The 19,500-nt window shown below is 34.1% G+C and overlaps 1 protein-coding gene across 46 annotated transcripts in view; it reads right to left on the bottom strand.

Moving 5' to 3' along the window:
- The window catches only part of Abi2 (abl interactor 2), a 116,338-nt gene that overhangs the window by 4,256 nt on the left and 92,582 nt on the right, over positions 1-19,500 (bottom strand). For 30 of the 46 annotated variants that reach the window (XM_026394594.2, XM_077803192.1, XM_077803219.1 and 27 more), the window contains 2 exons: positions 16,391-16,564; positions 23-304 (listed from right to left, as the gene is read on the bottom strand). In XM_026394594.2, coding sequence (XP_026250379.1) covers positions 129-304; positions 16,391-16,564 — 350 coding nt within the window. In that variant the 3' untranslated portion in view covers positions 23-128. Of the gene's footprint in view, positions 1-22; positions 305-16,390; positions 16,565-19,500 lie in introns of those variants that run through there. The other 16 variants (XM_077803189.1, XM_026394593.2, XM_077803209.1 and 13 more) reach the window with 2 other exon arrangements.

Genomic DNA, 19,500 nt, shown 5'->3' with positions numbered 1-19,500 from the left:
AAAAAAAAATAAGTAGTTTTTATCATTTGTATCCTTCATTCTATTTCACTGGAGGGAAATCCCCAGGGCCTCCGGATAATCTGGAAGACCTGACTATTTCTGTGAGGGAAGCACAGCCCTGCTGAGCTTTACTCAGAATAATGCATGATAGACTCAACATAATTCCCAGGAAAGAGCCCAGTCACTCCATTCATAACTCCCTCATACCAACCATCGTCATTCTTCTTGATGACATAAATAATGGCTCCTTCCTGAAAGGACAGCTCATCTTCTTTGTCTTTTGTATAATCATAAATTGCCACAACTAGGAGAGAAAAAAAAAAAAAACACGATATAAAAGAGAATACTATTCCTAGAAAGAGCCAAATAAGCAAACATGGTGACTTTCTACCCAAGCATATACCAAAATTTACAGTATTCTATGTAATAAACAGTCCTATGCAATGGAATCTAATTTTCTAGGAAAGTTATATAATGAGGACAAATGGCAAAAAGCAAAACCAAAAAAATTCCATCACAGATAGTCAAACCTTATTCTTTAACAGTCTATACAAAAGTACCTCATTGAAGAGAGAATCTTATCATGCAAAATGGCTATTCATTTGTGTTTGTCTGAGATACATATTATGTTTTTTAAAAAGCATTAAAATGATACTAATGCAATCTGATACAAGAATCAAATAAGACACAAGACAAACTAAGGGAATATCAATTTTGTTTCCTTTCTGAAGTCAGGCAGATTCACGGAGTAAAATAGTGACTGGAGTCTCACAAGTCAAATGCATGAATAATAGGATACTGTCTATATATTCATTAAAAACATTTACTACAGGGGGCTGGGGCTGTAGCTCAGTGGTACAGTGCTTGCCTCACATGTATGAGGCACTGGATTTAATCCTCAGCACCACATAAAAATAAACAAAGATATTATGTCCATGTACAATTTTTTTAAAAAATTACTACATTATGTCACTAATATATCCAGAATATTCGTCTTTAAAGTGCTAACAGAACATAGGTTCTCTCACTTGGTAACTGAGCCTTTCAACCACTGTCTCAGATAATAGCTGTTTCCTAATATGACACCTACATCAACAGTTTAGTTAAATTGGGATACCTTAAAACTTACTTAGCTCTACTTGAAGCTCTACTTAATTTTTGTTCCAACCTCTTCATCCCCTCTATCTTATTTTAATACCAAACCTTCAATGAACTCTCCATCATTTTCAGAAATATGTATTGACTTTGTTATTTTCTCATGTAACCTTATTCCTCACATAAATAAATGAGAAACAGAAACCAAAACAGGGACTTTAGATATAATGCAACTTGCCCCAGTTAAAGAAAATTTATGTTTCTGGCTTGCCTTAATAAAAATTAAATGGCTTCCTTAATCTGTGAATATATTTTGTTATTGTGATATATTTAGGACATCAAGAAATAATTTCCATGGGCCTGACTTGGAAGAGTTCAGTCTGTATTTCTCAAAATATAACCAAACACCTACACACAGTTAAGTAAAACTACATGATACAAGTTTAACTATATGTAAAAGAATAGGAGTACTGTTCAGTATTGGCAGTCAACCCAATATCTTCTAGCATTTTTAAAAGGAAAAATATTCTTCATGCTTACAGAAGTGCAAACCCACCAAAAAAATAATTCAGAAGAGAATAAAAAGGCTACTTCAACATAGTAGAAATGTAAAGTTATTAAGCTCTATGTGCATCCATCTTCTTCAATAAAATGTAGAAACTGGAATAGATAAAATTCATTGAATATGACTGCAGAGACTGTTTATAGTGATATAGCATTAACATCTTTAAACTGTTAGATGAAGGGGTGGGGATCAAAATGAGTGATCAAAATTTTGAAGTTAACTGGTTATTTTTTTCATCAAAGGGAGGGGTGCTGGGATGTAGCTCAGTGATAGAGTACTTGGCTAGCATGTGTGAGGGCCTAAGCTTGATCCCCAGTAACACAATATAGATAGATAAATAAATAAAACTTTTTTTTAAAAGCCTGCTTAAAAATATTCATTTTCAGCTGGCACAATGGCACATGCCTATAATCCTAACAACTGGGAAGGCTGAGGCAGGATGACTCCAAATTCAAGGCCAGCCTCAGAAATTTAGCAAGACCCTACCTTGAAATAAAAGTGTTTGGGGTTATAGCTCAGTGGTAAAGCACCCTTGGGTTAAATCCCCAGTACATGCACCCAAAATTCATTTTCCCTCCAGGGAAAGATAAGCACCAGTAGTTTACTTCATTTACTTCTTCATAAAGCTATTCATCAAAAGGAAAATAGATTTGATTTGGTGCAAAAGACTTAAAATAACTAAGGAATAGACATTATTACCCTATAACACAAGTATGATTATACTAATGGTGTCAAAATGCATTCTACTGTCATGTATAATCAGAACAAATTAAATTTTTTTTAAAAATAAAAAATAAAATAACTAAGGAGGCAAGTATTAAACATATATACCAAGATTCAAAACACTGATGTTGATGTTCAAAAACGTAAAATCTGTCTAGATTTTATTTAGCCTGAAAAAATAGTTTTTGCAGTCATGAGGAAATTCTAATAAATATTTTCCATTATGCATGTGTATTAGCATCACAATCACAATGGGAATTTAAGAAGTACTTTTGAGAAAAAAAAACTTAAGAAAATGTTAAATATTTGATTTCTATGTAGCTATGAAAGAAACACAGAAGAGCTAATGGTGTCCACATTGCTTCTCCCAACATTTCTGTTAATGTGAAAATATATTCTAAATTCCAAAACATAGCTGTTCAAATTTAGCATTTCAATTGAAGGCACTCTAAGAATATTTTGAAGTCTATAAGTAAGCAAAACTTCTTAGCTTAACACATTAAGTCCCAACTTTTCAATTCTGCAAATATTTCAATAAAACTGACACAGGTACGTTAAAATAGGTTGGAATTCATAATCTAGAACTTATATGTATTAATGTTAATTAATATTATGTATTTACTTTCTTATAGAATTATATTTCATATTATATAATTATATGTTATATATTATATTTAAGTTTTTATAGGTGTTACACATCTGGGATGATATTCAAAATGGGTTAAGTATTTGGGGGGGGGTGAGGGGATACCAGGGACTGAGTTTAAGGGCACTCGTCCACTGAGCCACATCCCCAACCCTATTTTGTATTTTATTTAGAGACAGGATCTCACTGAGTTGGTTGGTGCCCTTTTTTTTCCCCCCTGAGGCTGGCTTTGAATTTACCTCTTACCCCAGCCTACCCAGCCACTGGGATTACAGGCATCACTGCACCCTGCTCTTTTTTAATGTTAATGTTATAATTTTATATGAAGTATGCTGCAGAGTTAAATATAAACAAAGAAGGATGGTGCTACACAATGATGGTCAATGATTAGTAAGAGAAGTCAGCTGTCTTCTCTCATAAAATATGAAAGGTGAAACAAGAAACAGTAATCCAAACAAAATCTTTATACTGCAAATTCCTGCAAATTCTCTGAATCCCTCTGTCACTGAATACAAGGCTTTGCATTTTAGACACTTCTAAATGCATCTACATTCTATATTATTCAACTACTCAGTAACTTAAATATGCACTGGAAAAAAACTGAGGTGATACTAAATTAACAACAATCTAAGAAAGTGCTAAATGAACATGTTATTTATGAGTTAAAAATAATGACCACCAAATACTGTAATAGCATTAGCAACCATATCTAGCAATTAAGTACACAGAACTTGTGGCAAGCTACTCAAAAATCTTTATCCATTTTAAAGATACTCTTTGTATTAAGTTACATTTTAAACTGAGATTATTTACATGGAAAAGAAAAAGTTTATCCTAAGTCAGCAAAATCCTATTTAACATAATTTTTGAATTTATGTATAACTTGTCGGAAGGTTCACTGACACTACAAGTGAAAAGTCTGTGTGAACTACTTTATGCCATAAACTAAACTGAGAGACATTTTAGAACCTTTTTGATACTGTTTCTATATAACTAATGGTGCTTAGTTAATGTGGCCACATTCCTTCTGTCCCCACCAAACTGTACTCAAAGGTAACCACTGGGAGCTGGGACTGGGGCTCAGTGGTAAAGTGCTTGCCTGGCACTGAGTTCAATTCTCAGCACCACATATAAATAAATGAACAAAATAAAGGCTAAAGGCCCATTTAAAAAATAAAGGAATCTCTTTTAAAAAAAAAAAAAAGAAGAAGAAGAAGAAGGGGCTGGGGCTCAGTGGTAGAGTGCTTGCCTAGCATGGGGTGAGGTTCTGGATTTGATCCTCAGCACCACATAAAAATAAATAAAATAAAGGTATTGTGTTCAACTACATAAAAGGTATTGTATTCAACTACAACTAAATATATATATATATATATATATATATATATATATTTTTTTTAAAAAAAGGTAACCACTGAAAAAACCGCCTTCTAATTTTGAGATCATAGATCACTTTTCTTCATACACTCCCCCCCCCACCTAAATGCTTTAGCAAACTTTTTTTTTCTATCTCCAGGTTTTTAAAGTAGACACATTCGTTTAAAATAAAGTTGGTTTTTAAGAGCACACAAAAGTTGAGCACAAACTAAGAAGTAGAACAACAAAGTAAGGAATAGCAAATACATGCCTTCAACAGAAAACTGAATGTCTAAGGTAAAGAACTGATAGTGGCTAGAGTCTTCGCACTGCAAAAACACTGTTTAATGCATGTACCATGGAGTTTGTAGCTGTACCTGGTTTCTATTTATTACTTAATAAGACAGTTAAGTAGTCCTTATAGACAACCTGCATCCATTTCAAATAAACACATTTTCTACAACAGAGTGATTATAAGGCCACAATATTTCTTTTAGACAAAATCCTTTAATGCAGTAATTTTTTCTACTAGTAATTTTTCTACCAGTGTTATTCAATATTTTATTCAAATATAAAGTATTCTAACTGAATTCAGGTTACAGATAATTATCAAATGATACATACATCATGACTATTAATTTATTTATACTATTTGCATTTAATATCCAAAGAAAATTTACAACCAAATTCTTCAGAGCATATATTAATCAGTCTTACACGCTTATTAATGGATTTCATAAGTATTCATTAGTATCTATTGTTTTATTTTACTAAATTGGGAATACATCATTTATGGAACAAATAAATGCAAGTGGTACAGCTACCCAAGGATTACCATCTCTCCAGTTAGCTGTCAAGCTCAGATATAAATCACCAGTATGTGAACAAAGTCAGATCCAATTCTTCATCAAAAAGTGCTGGTAGGAGGCCGTCAGATGCCTTCCAATATAGATCCCCAATCCAATGGCAAGCAGACAGATGAGAAAGCAGCAGAGACAGAAGAAAAATCTTCAGAAATTCTGCTGAGAAAGTAACCCCTTTCTTCATAACACACATGCTTCTCATGTTGAGAGCAGCTGTGTGCTTCAAGTATTTAAAAAAGAACTCCTTGCGGGGGATACTTTCTGGCCAACATGACCAATCCCATCTCCAATCTGAGTTTTTCTTTAAAATGCTTTTGACTTCTTTCCTTCTCTGAAGATAACCTTCCTTGGACCTGTAGGTTCTCCTCCTGTAGGCCCAGGGGCTCTGCTCTGCAACAGGGTGTCACAGGGCTGCTTGGCCATGGGGTCCAAGCCCAGCTCTGGCTGTACCTCAGCATCAAGCACAAGGGAGGATGTGTACTGACAGCCAGTCCTCGTAGTTCTTTTCTTAACTGACCTTCTTGTGCTGTCTGCAATGAGATTATCTGTGTCCCTCTTCTTGACATTTTCTGCATGATTTCATGACAGTGTCTTCTTCTGGATCTTATACTAGCTTGAGTTTTTACAAAAGCCAGGAAACTAGGAGTCATTCTTGCCTTTATCTCACTCACTTTCCCCTTCATACCCAAGTCATGTTAATTCTGCCTAAAACCCAAGCACTTCTTTCCATCAAGGCCACTGCCCTCGCCAGTGAACCAGTCTTTAATCTGGAATATGTGAACTACTCAGGAAAACTAAAAATTTTCTAAGCAGGATAAGTGAAAGATGGCATTATAGAGACTAGATTTTCAACTCCTATAAATACAGCTTCCTAGAACTGATCTAACACTTCTATCAAGTGTCAGTCATAAAAGTTCTCTCCCACACGTTAGTGACACAGTCTTAAAGTGGGTGTCAAAGGAACTGTTCAAAAATATTGATGCTGGTATTAAGAAAGAGAATTATTTCACTGACTGAGTAACCCAATCCTTCTGGAAGCCAAACAGCTCCCATTTCTTTGCCTTTTTAAATAAATAAATAAGAAAGGCCTTAATAGAATTAATAGCTGACACATAAAATATGGGGGGTTTTTTGCTTTTTTTTTTTTTTTGGTAGTAGAGATTGAACTCATTGGCACTCAACCACTGAGCCACATCCTCAGCCCTATTTTATATTTTATTTAGAGACAGGGTCCCACTGAGTTGCTTAGCATCTCACTATTGCTGAGGCTGGCTTTGAACTTGAGATCCTCCTGCCTCAGCCTCTTGAGCCACTAGGATTACAGGCATGTGCCACATTCCTGGCAAAACATGGTTCTTGAACCCAGAAGACCATTTGATTTCTGGTCAAAAACTATGAAGAAGCTAAAGAAATCAAGTGATAATGCCAGATAAAATATGCTTTCACTTGTACTTATGTGAACAAGATTTTCAGTACTGTTGCTTCCATTGAGGCCCTCATCTCTGGCTTTCAAAGATTCCCAATTCCAACTTTTCCTCCTTTCCAATGTCTTCTACACTATTATCAGGTATCTCAAGAAGGAAGGGGGTGGGGGAGAAGGAGGATAGAAAGAGGGAGAGAGGGAGAAGGAAAGGGGAAATATTTAAGTATTGGGATCTTATCACTAACCTGTTTTACAAATTTTTTTCACAATTTCCCTTTACTATCAAAATTTTAAAAAAAGAAAAACATTCTTGGGCTAGGGCTGAAGCTCAGTGACAGAGTGCTTGCCTAGCATATGTGAGGCACTGGGTTTGATCCTTAGCACCACATAAAAATAAACAAATAAAGGCATTCTGTCCGTCTACAACTTAAAAAAATTAAAAAGAAAAACATTCTTATATCTCAGCATGGTGTTAAGACTTCCTGCTAACTAATTACAACTTAACTTCCTTTCCTATGAGCATATCCCACCTATTCCCTGTCCCCTACAACCAACATATGTCTGTCTGTACTGGGCAATACTCACCAAGCCCCAAATAGCCACACCCTCTACAGGAGTCCCTCTACCAGGAAGTCCTTTTATTTATTCTCTGAGAAATTCATACTCAACATCAGAAATGTAATGTCCTCCGAGAAGCTTTCTAGAATCCTCAGAATTAATGACACTATTCATTTTCAACAAGCATTAATATATCACCCATGCCCACTTTTAGGGATACAAAAAGGGACAGTTTTATAAAGACAGAAATATTACAGGACAATTTACAAGAACAGAAAGCCTGATAAAAGGAAGGGATAGTAGAAGTTTGCCAGGATGAATTTAATGCTAGTTAGTATGTGGCATAGCAATTGGATCTGGTAAATCCCAGAGCTCAAACATAGGAGTGTGAACTCCAGGATATATATGTATATATGTGTGTGTGTGTGTGTGTGTGTGTGTGTATTATATAATATATATATATATATATATATATATTATATATATATATATATATATTTAGTTGTGGATGAACACAATACCTTTATTTGTTTATTTTTATGTGGTGCTGGGGTTGGAACCCAGTGCTTCATGCATGCTAGGCAAGCACTTTACCACTGAGTCACAACCCCACCCCCCAAATCTCAACTCTTATTACTTAGTTTATAGAACATAATTAGTCTTCCTAAACTTTTTATTCAATTATAAGTAAGGATTAACTAGTTCCAACTATTTACAGTCTCAAAGCACTATTAAGTAAATCAAGTAATCAACTCAAATTCATAGCATAGGGTCTTATAAATAGCAAAAATATACTGGCTTATCTGCTGCGCCCCTCCCCTGACTCAGGCAATGGCAAGGCCCTACTGAGGTGGATGGCGCAAGGCGTCCATCCTCTGGAGGAGCGCAGTATGTTTCTGGGAATGGGCTGATTTGTTTTTGTATTCCTTTAATAAGTATAGTTGTGATTTCTCATATGACCATTAAGTATGAAGGAAAAATCATGACTTTCCCAATTAATGCAACTACTTCTAAAGCATAGATCTGTTTGCTCTAAATGCAATGATTCAGCTGTGGAGTGTAAATTGTTAATGTCTAATGAAAAACTCCCTGTATTCCTGTCAGGGAAGTTTTTGAGAAATTAAATTAAAATCTAGAGAAGATAGATTAGTGCTTAGTACTGGGCAACTTGTTCTTGTTTCTGTGCACAATGGTTTGTGCTCTTACTTTTGTTTGATTAAAAGTAATAACAAGTCAACCACTTGCCGTAACCATGGCACCGGTTCCAGTCAGTAAGTCAAGAAAAGAATAGTCAAGGTATAGGCCAATAGTTTGGGACATTTGTAACTATTATTAAAAGTTAACTAAGCAGAAACAGCTCAAAACAAAACTCGAACTGAAAGTACAAATGTTTGCTTATGCATAAGCCAAAATACATTCTTCTATTCTAATTGTAACTACGTAATATTTTGTTTCTTTGAATAATGATTACTGTTTTGTAACCACAAAATACTGTAAGCCTGCCAAAATGAAAAGTATATATGATCAACTTCACAAGTAAAGATTGGGATCAACACCTTCACTTTGGTGTCTGTGTTGTTTCTCCACCCCCTCTTTCGCCGACTCCTCACCATCCGTTCGTCTCCTGAGACCCCCTGTTGGAGCTGGTCTCCGACACTTATCATTCCTGGTTTACAAATGGGGAGACCATTTTACATATTCTCATAAGTCTTGCATTATGCCAGTCACAAAACGCATGAAAATATCCATCTCTACCCAACTTAAACTAAGATTCTTAACATTATCCCCTCTTGGCCTATATGGGCAGTGAATCGGGAACAAAGACAAACCTATGACAGTTGTCTGTTCTCAGCCTTGAAAATCTGAGGAACTTTAAAAAATTCTGATACCTGGTCCCATTTCCAGAGATTCTAATTCAATAGATATGGAAGTATAGGCATACTATATGTAGCTCCCTATGTCACTAATATGGTCTTCTAGATTTCATTTAGATAAAATATGAGGCATTTATGTTGGGATTCTTTCATTACCATAAATTCTGAGATCCATCCATATTGTTGCCTATATATGCACTTTATTCCTTTTAATTGTAGAATGTAGTTCATTGACTAGACTTCTCTCCAAAAATTAGTTTATCTAGTCACCAAGTGGGAAACATCTGGGTTGTTTCCAAGCTTTGGCTATTATGAATAAAGCAGCTATGAACCTGTGTGTTCAAGTCTTTGTGCGAACATGTCTTCACTCTTCTTAAGTAAATACACAGGAGAGGATTGCCAGATCAGATGGTAGGTAATTCTCTAACTTGTTAAACTGTCAAGTGTTTTCTAAAGTGGCTAAAACCTTTTCACTAGCAATGTGTAAAAGGTCCAGTTTTAACCACACCCTAACTCTTGGTATTGTGTTTTTAACTGTAGCCATCCCACACTGTGTGTAGTAGTCTTTAGTTTGGTTCACGATGGCTTTAATTTCATTTCCCTAGTAACCAATAATGTTGAGCACCTTTTCCTGTGTTTTATTTGCCATTCATTTATCTACTCAGTTAAGTGTGTTTCAATCTGCTTTTTTATCCTGTAAGTTGTTTATTTTAGTTATTTTACAAATTTTTTCCCAGTCTGTGGTTTGCCTTGTCATTTTCTTAATAGTATCTTTTGAAGAAGAAAAGTTTATCATTTTTTTCTTTTGATCTTCATATATTTATTCTGTAAAAAATATTTTTCTGTACCCAAGATCACAAAAATTGTGTCCTGTATTTCCCTCCAGAAGTTTTATAGCTTAGGTTTTAAATTCAGTTCCAAAATCCATTTCAGGTTAATTTCTAAGCATGGTAAATTAAAGATACTATAGATGGCTCTCCAACTGTCCTATTATTATGTATCAAAAACACTATTCTGTCGGGTGCTGTGGCACAGCATGCCTGTAAACCCAGCTGCTCAGGAGGCTGAGACTGGAGGATCACGAGTTCAAAGTCAGCCTCAGCAACTTAGCAAGGCACTAAGCAACTCAGTGAGATCCTGTCTCTAAATAAAAATACAAAATTGGTCTGGAGATTTGGTTCAGTGGTTGAGTGCCCCTGAGTTCAATTCCCAGAGCCAACAACAACAAAAAACCACTATCCTTTTCCTATCCAATTACCTTGCACCTTTGTCAAACAGTATGTGTGGACCTATTTCTGAATTCTGAGTGCCACTCCATTGATTTGTGTTTCTATATGTCCCCCAGCACTACAATGTCTTGAGTACTATAATTTTACAAAACCCTAAAATCAGACAATTTAAATCTTCCAATATTATTTTTTAAAAATTTCTGACTATGTTAGGTAAATATGACTTTTACAACCTCTTATCAATTTCTTTTTTAAAATTTATATATGACAAGAGAGTGCATTACAATTCTTATTACACATATAGAGCACAATTTTTCATTTCTCTGGTTGTATACAAAGTATATTCACACTCATGTCTTCATACCTGTACTTTGGATAGTAATGATCATCACATTCCACCATCATTAATAACCCCATGCCCCCTCCCTTCCCCTTCAACTCCTCTGCCCTATCATGGGGAGGAATAATGAACCCCTTATCAATTTCTATATGAAAGATTGCTAAATGTTTATTGAAAGTGCTCTGAATCTACAGATATGAAGAAAACCAGTCTCTTAATAATCAAAGAACATGGTATACATCTCAACTTATTTAAGACCTTCATTAATTCTCTTAATGTCTTACAGTTTTCATAATGCCTTGCATTATTAAATTTCTAAATATTTCAGATTATATTAGAAAAAGCATTGTTTTGTACATTTCAAATGTTGCTAGTATATAAAATGCAATTAGTTTTCTATATCAACTACTTATCGAGGCACTAAGCAATTCAGTGAGACCCTGTCACTAAATAAAAATACAAAATTGGTCTGGAGATTTGGTTCAATGGTTGAGTGCCCCTGAGTTCAATTCCCACAGCCAACAACAATAAAAAGCCTGCTATGTAGTTCTACCAACTTTTATTCTATAAGTTCCTTAGGATGCAAATAAAAACAGTTTTGCTTTTTTTTTTTTTAACTTGTATGCTCAGTCCCTCCCCAACCCCTTACTGCACTGACTGGGACCTCAGATTCAATGCTGAATACGAATGATAGGAATGGATACCACTAACTTTGTTCCAGACTGTAGGAGATATAATATTCAGTCTTCATACTTGAGTATTAATGTGAGCTGCAAGTTTTCCAGATGCCTTTTATCAGGCTGAGAAAGTTCTCTTCTTTTCCTAGTTGGCTAAAATTTTCATTACAAATAGGTGTTCTAGAATGTCGAATAACTTTTTCTGTGCCAACTGAAATGTCAATGTTTTTTTCTTTTTAATGTGAAGATGATGAATTACAGATTGACTTTTTCAAACGTTAGGTTGACCCTGCATTTCCAGTATAAACTGCATATAGTCATGATATATTATCTTTTTCATAAATTACTACATTTGACCTTAAATTTTTTTCTGTTTATGAGGTAATCTGTAAGATTCTTCTTTTAATAATGCCTGTGTAATTTTGTTATCAAGGTAATGATAGCCTTGTAAAATCAGTTGAGAAGTATTACTTCCACTTCTATTTTCTGGAAAATTGTGAGCACTATTGATTTCTTTTATTAATACTTGTTAGAATTTCCATTGACACCATTTGGGTACCTGAAGTTTTCTTTGTGGGAAGGTTTTAAACTCAATTTCTTTAAAATATATAAAGCTATTAGTTTATCTATTTCTTTCTGAATGAGCTTTGAGTTGTCTATGCCTTTTAGAGAATTTGTTCATATCATCTAAGTTGTTGAATTTATAGGCATAAAGTTGCTCATGTTTTTTTTTATTATTCTTTTAATTTCTGTAAAATCTGTCAATGATGCCCTTTTAATTTCATTCCTGATAAGGATAATTGTATCTTTTATCAAACTTCTTTTAACATAACAATTTTATGCTCTAAATTTCTTCTAAGTGCTGTGTCCCACACATCAATACACTGTATTTATTTTCATCAAGTTACAAATTTGTTCTAAGGGCTGAGGTTGTAGCCCAATACTCATTGCCTAGCACATGTGAGGCACTGGGTTTGATCCTCAGCACCACAAAATAAATAAATAAAGATATTGTGTCCATCTACAACTAAAAAGTACTTTTTAAATTATGTTCTATTTTCTCTTGAGATTTTTTTGGAGGGTACCAGGGATTGAAATCAAGGGCACTTGACCACTGAGCCATATCCCGAGCCCTATTTTTTGTATTTTATTTAAAGACAGGATCTCACTTGAGTTACTTAGTGCTTTCATTTGTTGAGACTGGCTTTTAACCCCAAATCCTCCTGTCTCAGCTTCTCAAGCTGCTGGGATTACAGGCATGTGCTACTGTGCCCGGCTTGAGACTTCTTCATTAAACAATGAAGTTATGTCATTTAATTTCCAAATATTTGGGAACTTCTGTTGTGCTGGGTTTTTCTTTCTATCATGGTGGGAATTTTTTTGTTTGTTTGTGTTGTTTTGTTTTAGGAGATGAGGTCATATTGCCCACATTAGTCTCCAAATCCTGGGCTTAAGCAATCCTCAGTCTCAGCCTCAGCCTCCTACATAGTTGGTTCTACAGACTCACACTACCACATCCAACTTATTCTGGGATTTCTAAGACTTATTTCTGGTATTTATTTCAACTATATTTGAATAACATATTTTGTAATATTTCAAATGTCTATATATATTAAGACCTTTCTTTGTGGCCCAGAATACGTTCTATCAGTGAACATGAATTCAGTGCATTTGAATGCTTTAAGGGAATATGCATTCTGTAGCTAATAGATAAAATGTACCATACATTTCAATGAGGGTGAGTTGGCTGGTAATATTGTTCATGTATTTCTGCATCCTTACTGATTTTCTACTTATGTAAAACTTCAGAGTGTTAAGCAGAGACATGGTGAGGCACGCCTATAAGGCTAGCCTCCCCAACTTAGTAAGACCCTGTCTCAAAATAAAAAAACAACAAAAAGGGCTGAAGGTGTACTTCAATGGTAAAAGTACACCTGGGTTAAATCTCTAATAACAAACAAAACAAAACTTTAGAATGCTGAAATCTAACTAAAGCTATGATTTGTATTTTTCCCTTCCAGTTTTTCTATTTTTGCTTTTCAAAGCTCTATTATTAAGTGTATACATATTTGATTGTTATGCTCTCTTAACAAGATAATTCGTTTTTATAAAATGTCCATCTTTATCGAAGGTAATATTCCTTGCTCTGAAATCAATTTTGTCTGATATTAATATAGCCAAGCTAGCCTTCTTTTGATAAATGTTTTTTCACCTTTACCCAAAATGTTCTTACATTTAAAGTGGGTTTCTTGTAAAGAGTATGTAATGTTTGGATCTTTTCTTTATCTAACCTCTTGATCTCTGTCTTTAAATTCAGTTTGTTTAAACATTTTACATTTAGTGCATTTTTTTAAAGTACTAAGGACTGAAACTGGGGACACTCTATATCAATGATCTATAGTCCAGTCCTTTTTATTTTATTTTGAGACAGGGTCTTAATAAATTGTCCAGGATGGCCTCAAACCTGTTATCCTCAACTTAGACTTCAAAGTAGCTGGAATTCCAGTTTCTGAGCCACAGCACCTAGCCATTTAATGCAATTACTGATAGGCTAGGTTTTAATCTACCATCCTGCTATTCAAATTCTATTTGTCTCATCCGGTTTTTATTTCTTTTATTCCTGCCTTTATGACCCAAGTATTATTTATATTTCAATTTCCTACAGTAGAGGTTCAGCTATATATTAGCTAATGTATACATTAATGTATAGCTAACCCTCTTTGTACTTATTGCTTGTTCTAAGGTTTACACTCTATCTCATATACACACACACACACACACACAGTGTATGTTTATATACATAAGTACTGTATATGTTATATTAATCTATGTATTTATACAAACCATCTTTATTTCACTCTACCTTCAGAAAGTACACTACCTTATGCTTTTATCAAAGTATAATTCATTTCTCCTTTCATAATTTATACTAGTGAAGTCACTTTTATATTTGTTCTAAAAAATACATTGCTAGGGACTGCTGTAGTTGTAGCTCAGTGGTAGAGCATTTGCCTAGCATTTGTGAGGCCCTGGGTTTGATCCTCAACACCACATAAAAATTAATAAAATAGAGTATAAAAATACAATAACATTAAAAATACATTGCTATTTCATTATTTATTTGTCATTTTTAAAAGGATTAAAATGAGGAAAATGTCTTTGTATTTAACTACATATTCACCATTTACTCTCCACTCCTTTTTTGTAGACCTGAGACTGCAGCAAGTATTACTTTTCTTCTGCCTGGAAAAGTTCCTTGTGAAATTACTTAGCATGTATCTGTTAGTCATGAATTCCTAGCTCCTCCCACTTTTTGGTCTATAATGGTCTTTAAGAAGGATATTTTTGCTAAGAAAAGAACTTTAAGTAGACATTTTCCCCAATTTCTTTAAAAATGTGACTTAATATCTTTGGTTTGCATCTTTTTTTTTTAAGTTGTAGATGGACACAGCCTCTGGTCAATAACCAATAAGGAAATTAAGATTCTCAGGTCAACAATACATGATAAAATGATTCCTGCCAATGACCTGAAAGAAAATTCTCCCTCAGTCAAGCCTAGAGATAACTGTAGCCTCAGCTGATACCTTAATGGCAGCCATGTGAATGTCACTGAATCAGAAAGTTTGGCTACGCCATACAGAAAAATGAGAATATAATTAATGTTGCCTTGTTTATTAAATTTTGGAATATCCTGTTAGATAGTAATAGATAATTAAACGTAGTTTCATCTACTGTGAAAACATTTTGGCCATTATTACATCAAATCTTTTTCTTTCATTCCATGTTTCCTGGGGACTCCAATTACACATATATTTATTAAGACTATCTTCTGGGTGGTATGGCACACACCTGTAATCCCAGGGACCTGGGAGGCTTAGGGAGGAAGGCTACAAATTCAAGGCCAGCCTGGGCAACTCAGTAAAACTGTCTCAAATTTTAAAAATAAAAAAAAACTAGGGATGTAGCTCAATGGTAAATCTCCTCTGGGTTCAATTCTGGTACCCCCCCCCCAAAAAAATTCTATCTGATTTTGTCCCACATATCTGTTGACCTATTTTTGTCTTCTATTTTTTCTATTTTTGCTTTTGCTTTGGTTTTTTTTCCCCTGTGCCTCATTTTGAATTGCTTCTATTGCTGTAAAAATCAAGGTTGCTGATCCTTTCTTCTGCAACATCATTTCAGATGTATAAAAGTTATACAAAAAGTCCTACATTTTCTTCTTTCTGGGGTCAGAGTTTGTCACTGCCTGTTGTTGAATGTCTGAAAAACTTTTGGGAATTTTTTTTCCTGAATTCAGTTTAGGAAGTAATATAAATCTGATTACTATTTCTCCAACTTGTCCACAAGTGGAGCTCACTATTTCCTAATAAAAGCTCCCCAGGTAATTCTACTGTGCAGTTTATAGAAATATACTAGGTTAGTAGCTTTGATTTCTTTTACAGAAAATTTCCTTCCAAATAACACACATTTTTTATTTTCCAAGTGGATAAGATTTGGAAACATGTCCTAAGGTACTATGTCATGGTTAGCTAATATACTCAGAGAAGCTTTCCACTAAAAGAAATGCCTGATACTACTATGCAAACAACCAAGAAACCATTATTTTTTCAAAGAATATTTCCTACATAGACATTAACTGAACTATCTGGTATAGGATGACTAAAAATAATGTTCTAAAAAGAATAATGATGTTCTAAAGCCATGAGGACAAAAATAACTAATAACTTGGAAAATAATCCTCCTCCTAGAGCATTTCAAAGGAAATAGAAAACCTCCCGCTGGTGACTTTTGTTTTATAGGATTCATTTGTGAAAAGCATCGCAATAGGAACAACAGATACCCATCAATTAAAAAAGTAATCAAATGTTCACAAAAATTTACTAATATGACTTTCAAAATTATGAACCTTAAACTGAATAGATCATACATATAAACAAAAATTTATCAGTAAAAAATAAATAAGATTATCTTCATTACCAGCAAATTTAATTTCTATTTAAAGATGTCTTCCCATCCCTCCACAGAGCCTTCTGAAACTTACCCTTTTCCAAGTAAGACCTTGGAGCCCATGGTGGGTCCTCTTCAGCATAAGGATCACTATACTCAACCACAGCTGCTTCCTCCTCTTCATAATCTTCTGGAGGAGGTGGTGGAGGGGGTGATTCATCAAAGACTGGTTCTTCCACAGGTGGTGGTGGAGGTGGTGTATCTGAAACTAAGAATGTATGAAGCTGACAACAAACTACACATTAAGCAGAGCTTCTAGATTCATGAAATATAAACCTAGACTTGAAAATAATAACTTATCAAAAAATAAGTGGACAGAAGAAGTCTTGCCACTAAATATGTTCTAAATCTAGCATGCTGGTCTCCCTCCCCTTTGTGTTACTGCTGATGGATGATGAATAAAGTTTAACCCAAAAAATTACTAGTACCTGAACCTCTCTAACCTTCTTATGCTAATACATAATCTTATTTTCAAATGAATCAGTACAATATTGGTTTGGCTTCATACTATTTTCAAGAAGGAGTTATTAGAAATATTAATCAGGACATTTAACCATATCTTTCTTATAACAAATTTAAATGAGCCCAAGGAATGGTCAAATTTTAATAATCTACTTTCAATTATTTTTTAAAATAGCATTTTATTAAATTTGGGAAGAAAAATCATAAACAATTTTGAGTAACTTCATCCATGAAGATGTTTTATTTGTTTAAAGAATTTCAACTGGCGTTGGGCTTGTGGCTCAGTGGTAAAAGCTCTTGCCTAGCATGTGTGAGGCACTGGGTTAAATTCTCAGCAATACATATAAATAAATAAAAAATAAAGTTCCATCAACAACTTAAAAAAATTTAAATTTAGAGAAAAAAAGAATTTCAAATAATTTATGATTTAGGCTAAATGTCTGAATGTACTAGGAGAGTAATTTAAATATCAAAAATATCTAAAATCTATAGAGATCTGCTTTCACAGCTCAGGTGTGAAACATCTAAAACTCAGAGAACTCAAAACTTTCAAAATGCTTGGTATATACTTGAGCACAATCCAACAAAATAAAATGAATAAACCTGCATTTGTCAGATGCCCAGTTTTAATAAACAGCACTAATTCTTATGAACTACCAAATTGAGTCCATTAAATTCTCTGAGCAATCCTGTTTATTCCTTATTCTTATCTAAGTCCATGAATGAATCAAATGGATTTTGTAAGATCATTTCTGGTGAGAATCAGCTATAACAACAATCTACTCTGTCCTATTTCAGTATTCTTCCTGTCTATTATGCCCTCTGCACTTATCCTATTCTACAAACTTAAAAATGTACTAATTTTAAAATCCTTTTAGTCATATGATTTAATAATGAACAAAAGATATACATGTGATTTTAGCATATAGTTTATGAAAAATTATATAGGGATACCTTAAGAAATAACAATATTCTCTATTTGTATTTCCAAGGTAAAGAGACTGATGGAAATAATTGCATAAAACCACAGATCCAAAGGAACTTTCAGGACAATCACCTTGAGAAACTGCACTACAAAATTACTCCTGACATGTGCTGTGTATATTCTGATTTTATTAAAATAAAAAATTGAACTGCAAAAAAAAAATTACTCCTGATGCTGTCATTGGCCATTTTTACTTTTCTTATAACTTCTTGAGAGCCAGTTTAATAAGACAACCATAAGCTCCCATTTTTTACCTAAAATAGTTCAATTACTTGAGAATCTAGCACCTTATAAGACATTATTTCATTTATCCTTTACCTCGGGAGATAGTGTTTTAAATCTTAATTTTATAGATGAGAAAACAGGATTTCCAAGATTAACTAGTCTCACAGAAGTAAGTGGAAGATCACCTGAATGTATTCATTCAGTAAACATCAAATGAGTGCCTACTATGACTAGGTATGATGCTCAGCACTAAGAAAAGTTTAGTGGGCAAAGTCATGGAGATATGGATAACAAAACTTTCATTTATAATGAAATCTAATAAGCGCTTTAAGATATTATAGGAACACTTTGCACAAACCAAATCTTTTATGTGAGTCAGGGAAGGCTTCCTCAGATCTGAAGGATAGTAATAAATGTCTGGGAAGTAGTATGCATCATGAATATTTCATCTTATATATAAAGAAAGATAAACAGGAAACCTTCAAAGAACTATCCAAAGTTCAGCAGAAAGCATAGGAAGCTGAAGAGAACAAAGCAAGATGGGCCTTACAGCAGTTTGGACTTGCCCAAAGGGCAATGGGCAGCCACAGGAGGATTTTAAAAAGAATAACCGAATCATTACTGTACTTTTTACTCCAGCATAACTGGTTCCAAGTAATTCCAGACTTCTTCCAAACATTACACTTGATGCATAGTAAATATTTTCTATCATAAAGCATCTTCAAAATAATATGCCTGAGAATTTTAAAGGTAATTCTAAAAGAAAGGTATATGTCTTTCTAAGGCAAATGCTTTGAAGAGGAGAACATACATTTGAATGTCTAAGTCCTGCCTTGTCTGTATATTAGTCATAGCATACCTCGTATGAAAAAGTTTTTATTTTATACTTTGGTGTGTGAAAAATGTATATGACTACAGAAAGGGGTGTAAAAGGCAGTCAGTCCCTGAGCTGGGATGTTGCTCAATATTAGAAGAGGCACCTGCGAGTTCAAACCCCACCCAACACCTGAAAAGAAAGAAAAAAAAAAAAAAGGAAGACTCCAAAAGGCAATTAATTGTGATAGTGTGACCTATTTAGGAACTGACTTTTTAAAATACAGGTAGTATTGTTACAATAATGTTTGAAAATCATCTATCATGTGCTTCCAGAGGTTTGTTGATGAAAAATTTCAGTGTATCTACAAACTTTCCACTCTAATTACTGATGAAACCCAATGATGTCCTGTTTCATAATCCATTCAACTTTCAAGCCTAGATTTTTTTAAAAGAAAATAATCCTTTAGTTCCTACAGTAACATTCCTGCCTAATTGATCATTAATATTCAACACTGATTTCAAGATCTGACCTTAACTCCAGAAACTGCTCAAACTACTTTGTTCTGAATGAGAACAGAACACCTTGTGAGGTGGAACACATAGCAGCAACTGAAGGGAATTCTTCAAAGTGCATGCTCATCATGATAATTTTTTAA

The sequence above is a fragment of the Urocitellus parryii genome, chromosome 1 (genome assembly GCF_045843805.1).
Source record: "Urocitellus parryii isolate mUroPar1 chromosome 1, mUroPar1.hap1, whole genome shotgun sequence".
Taxonomy (NCBI): Eukaryota; Metazoa; Chordata; class Mammalia; order Rodentia; family Sciuridae; genus Urocitellus; species Urocitellus parryii.
The sequence above is the reverse complement of the archived record's forward strand: the minus strand, read 5'-3'. Positions and strand labels throughout refer to the sequence as shown.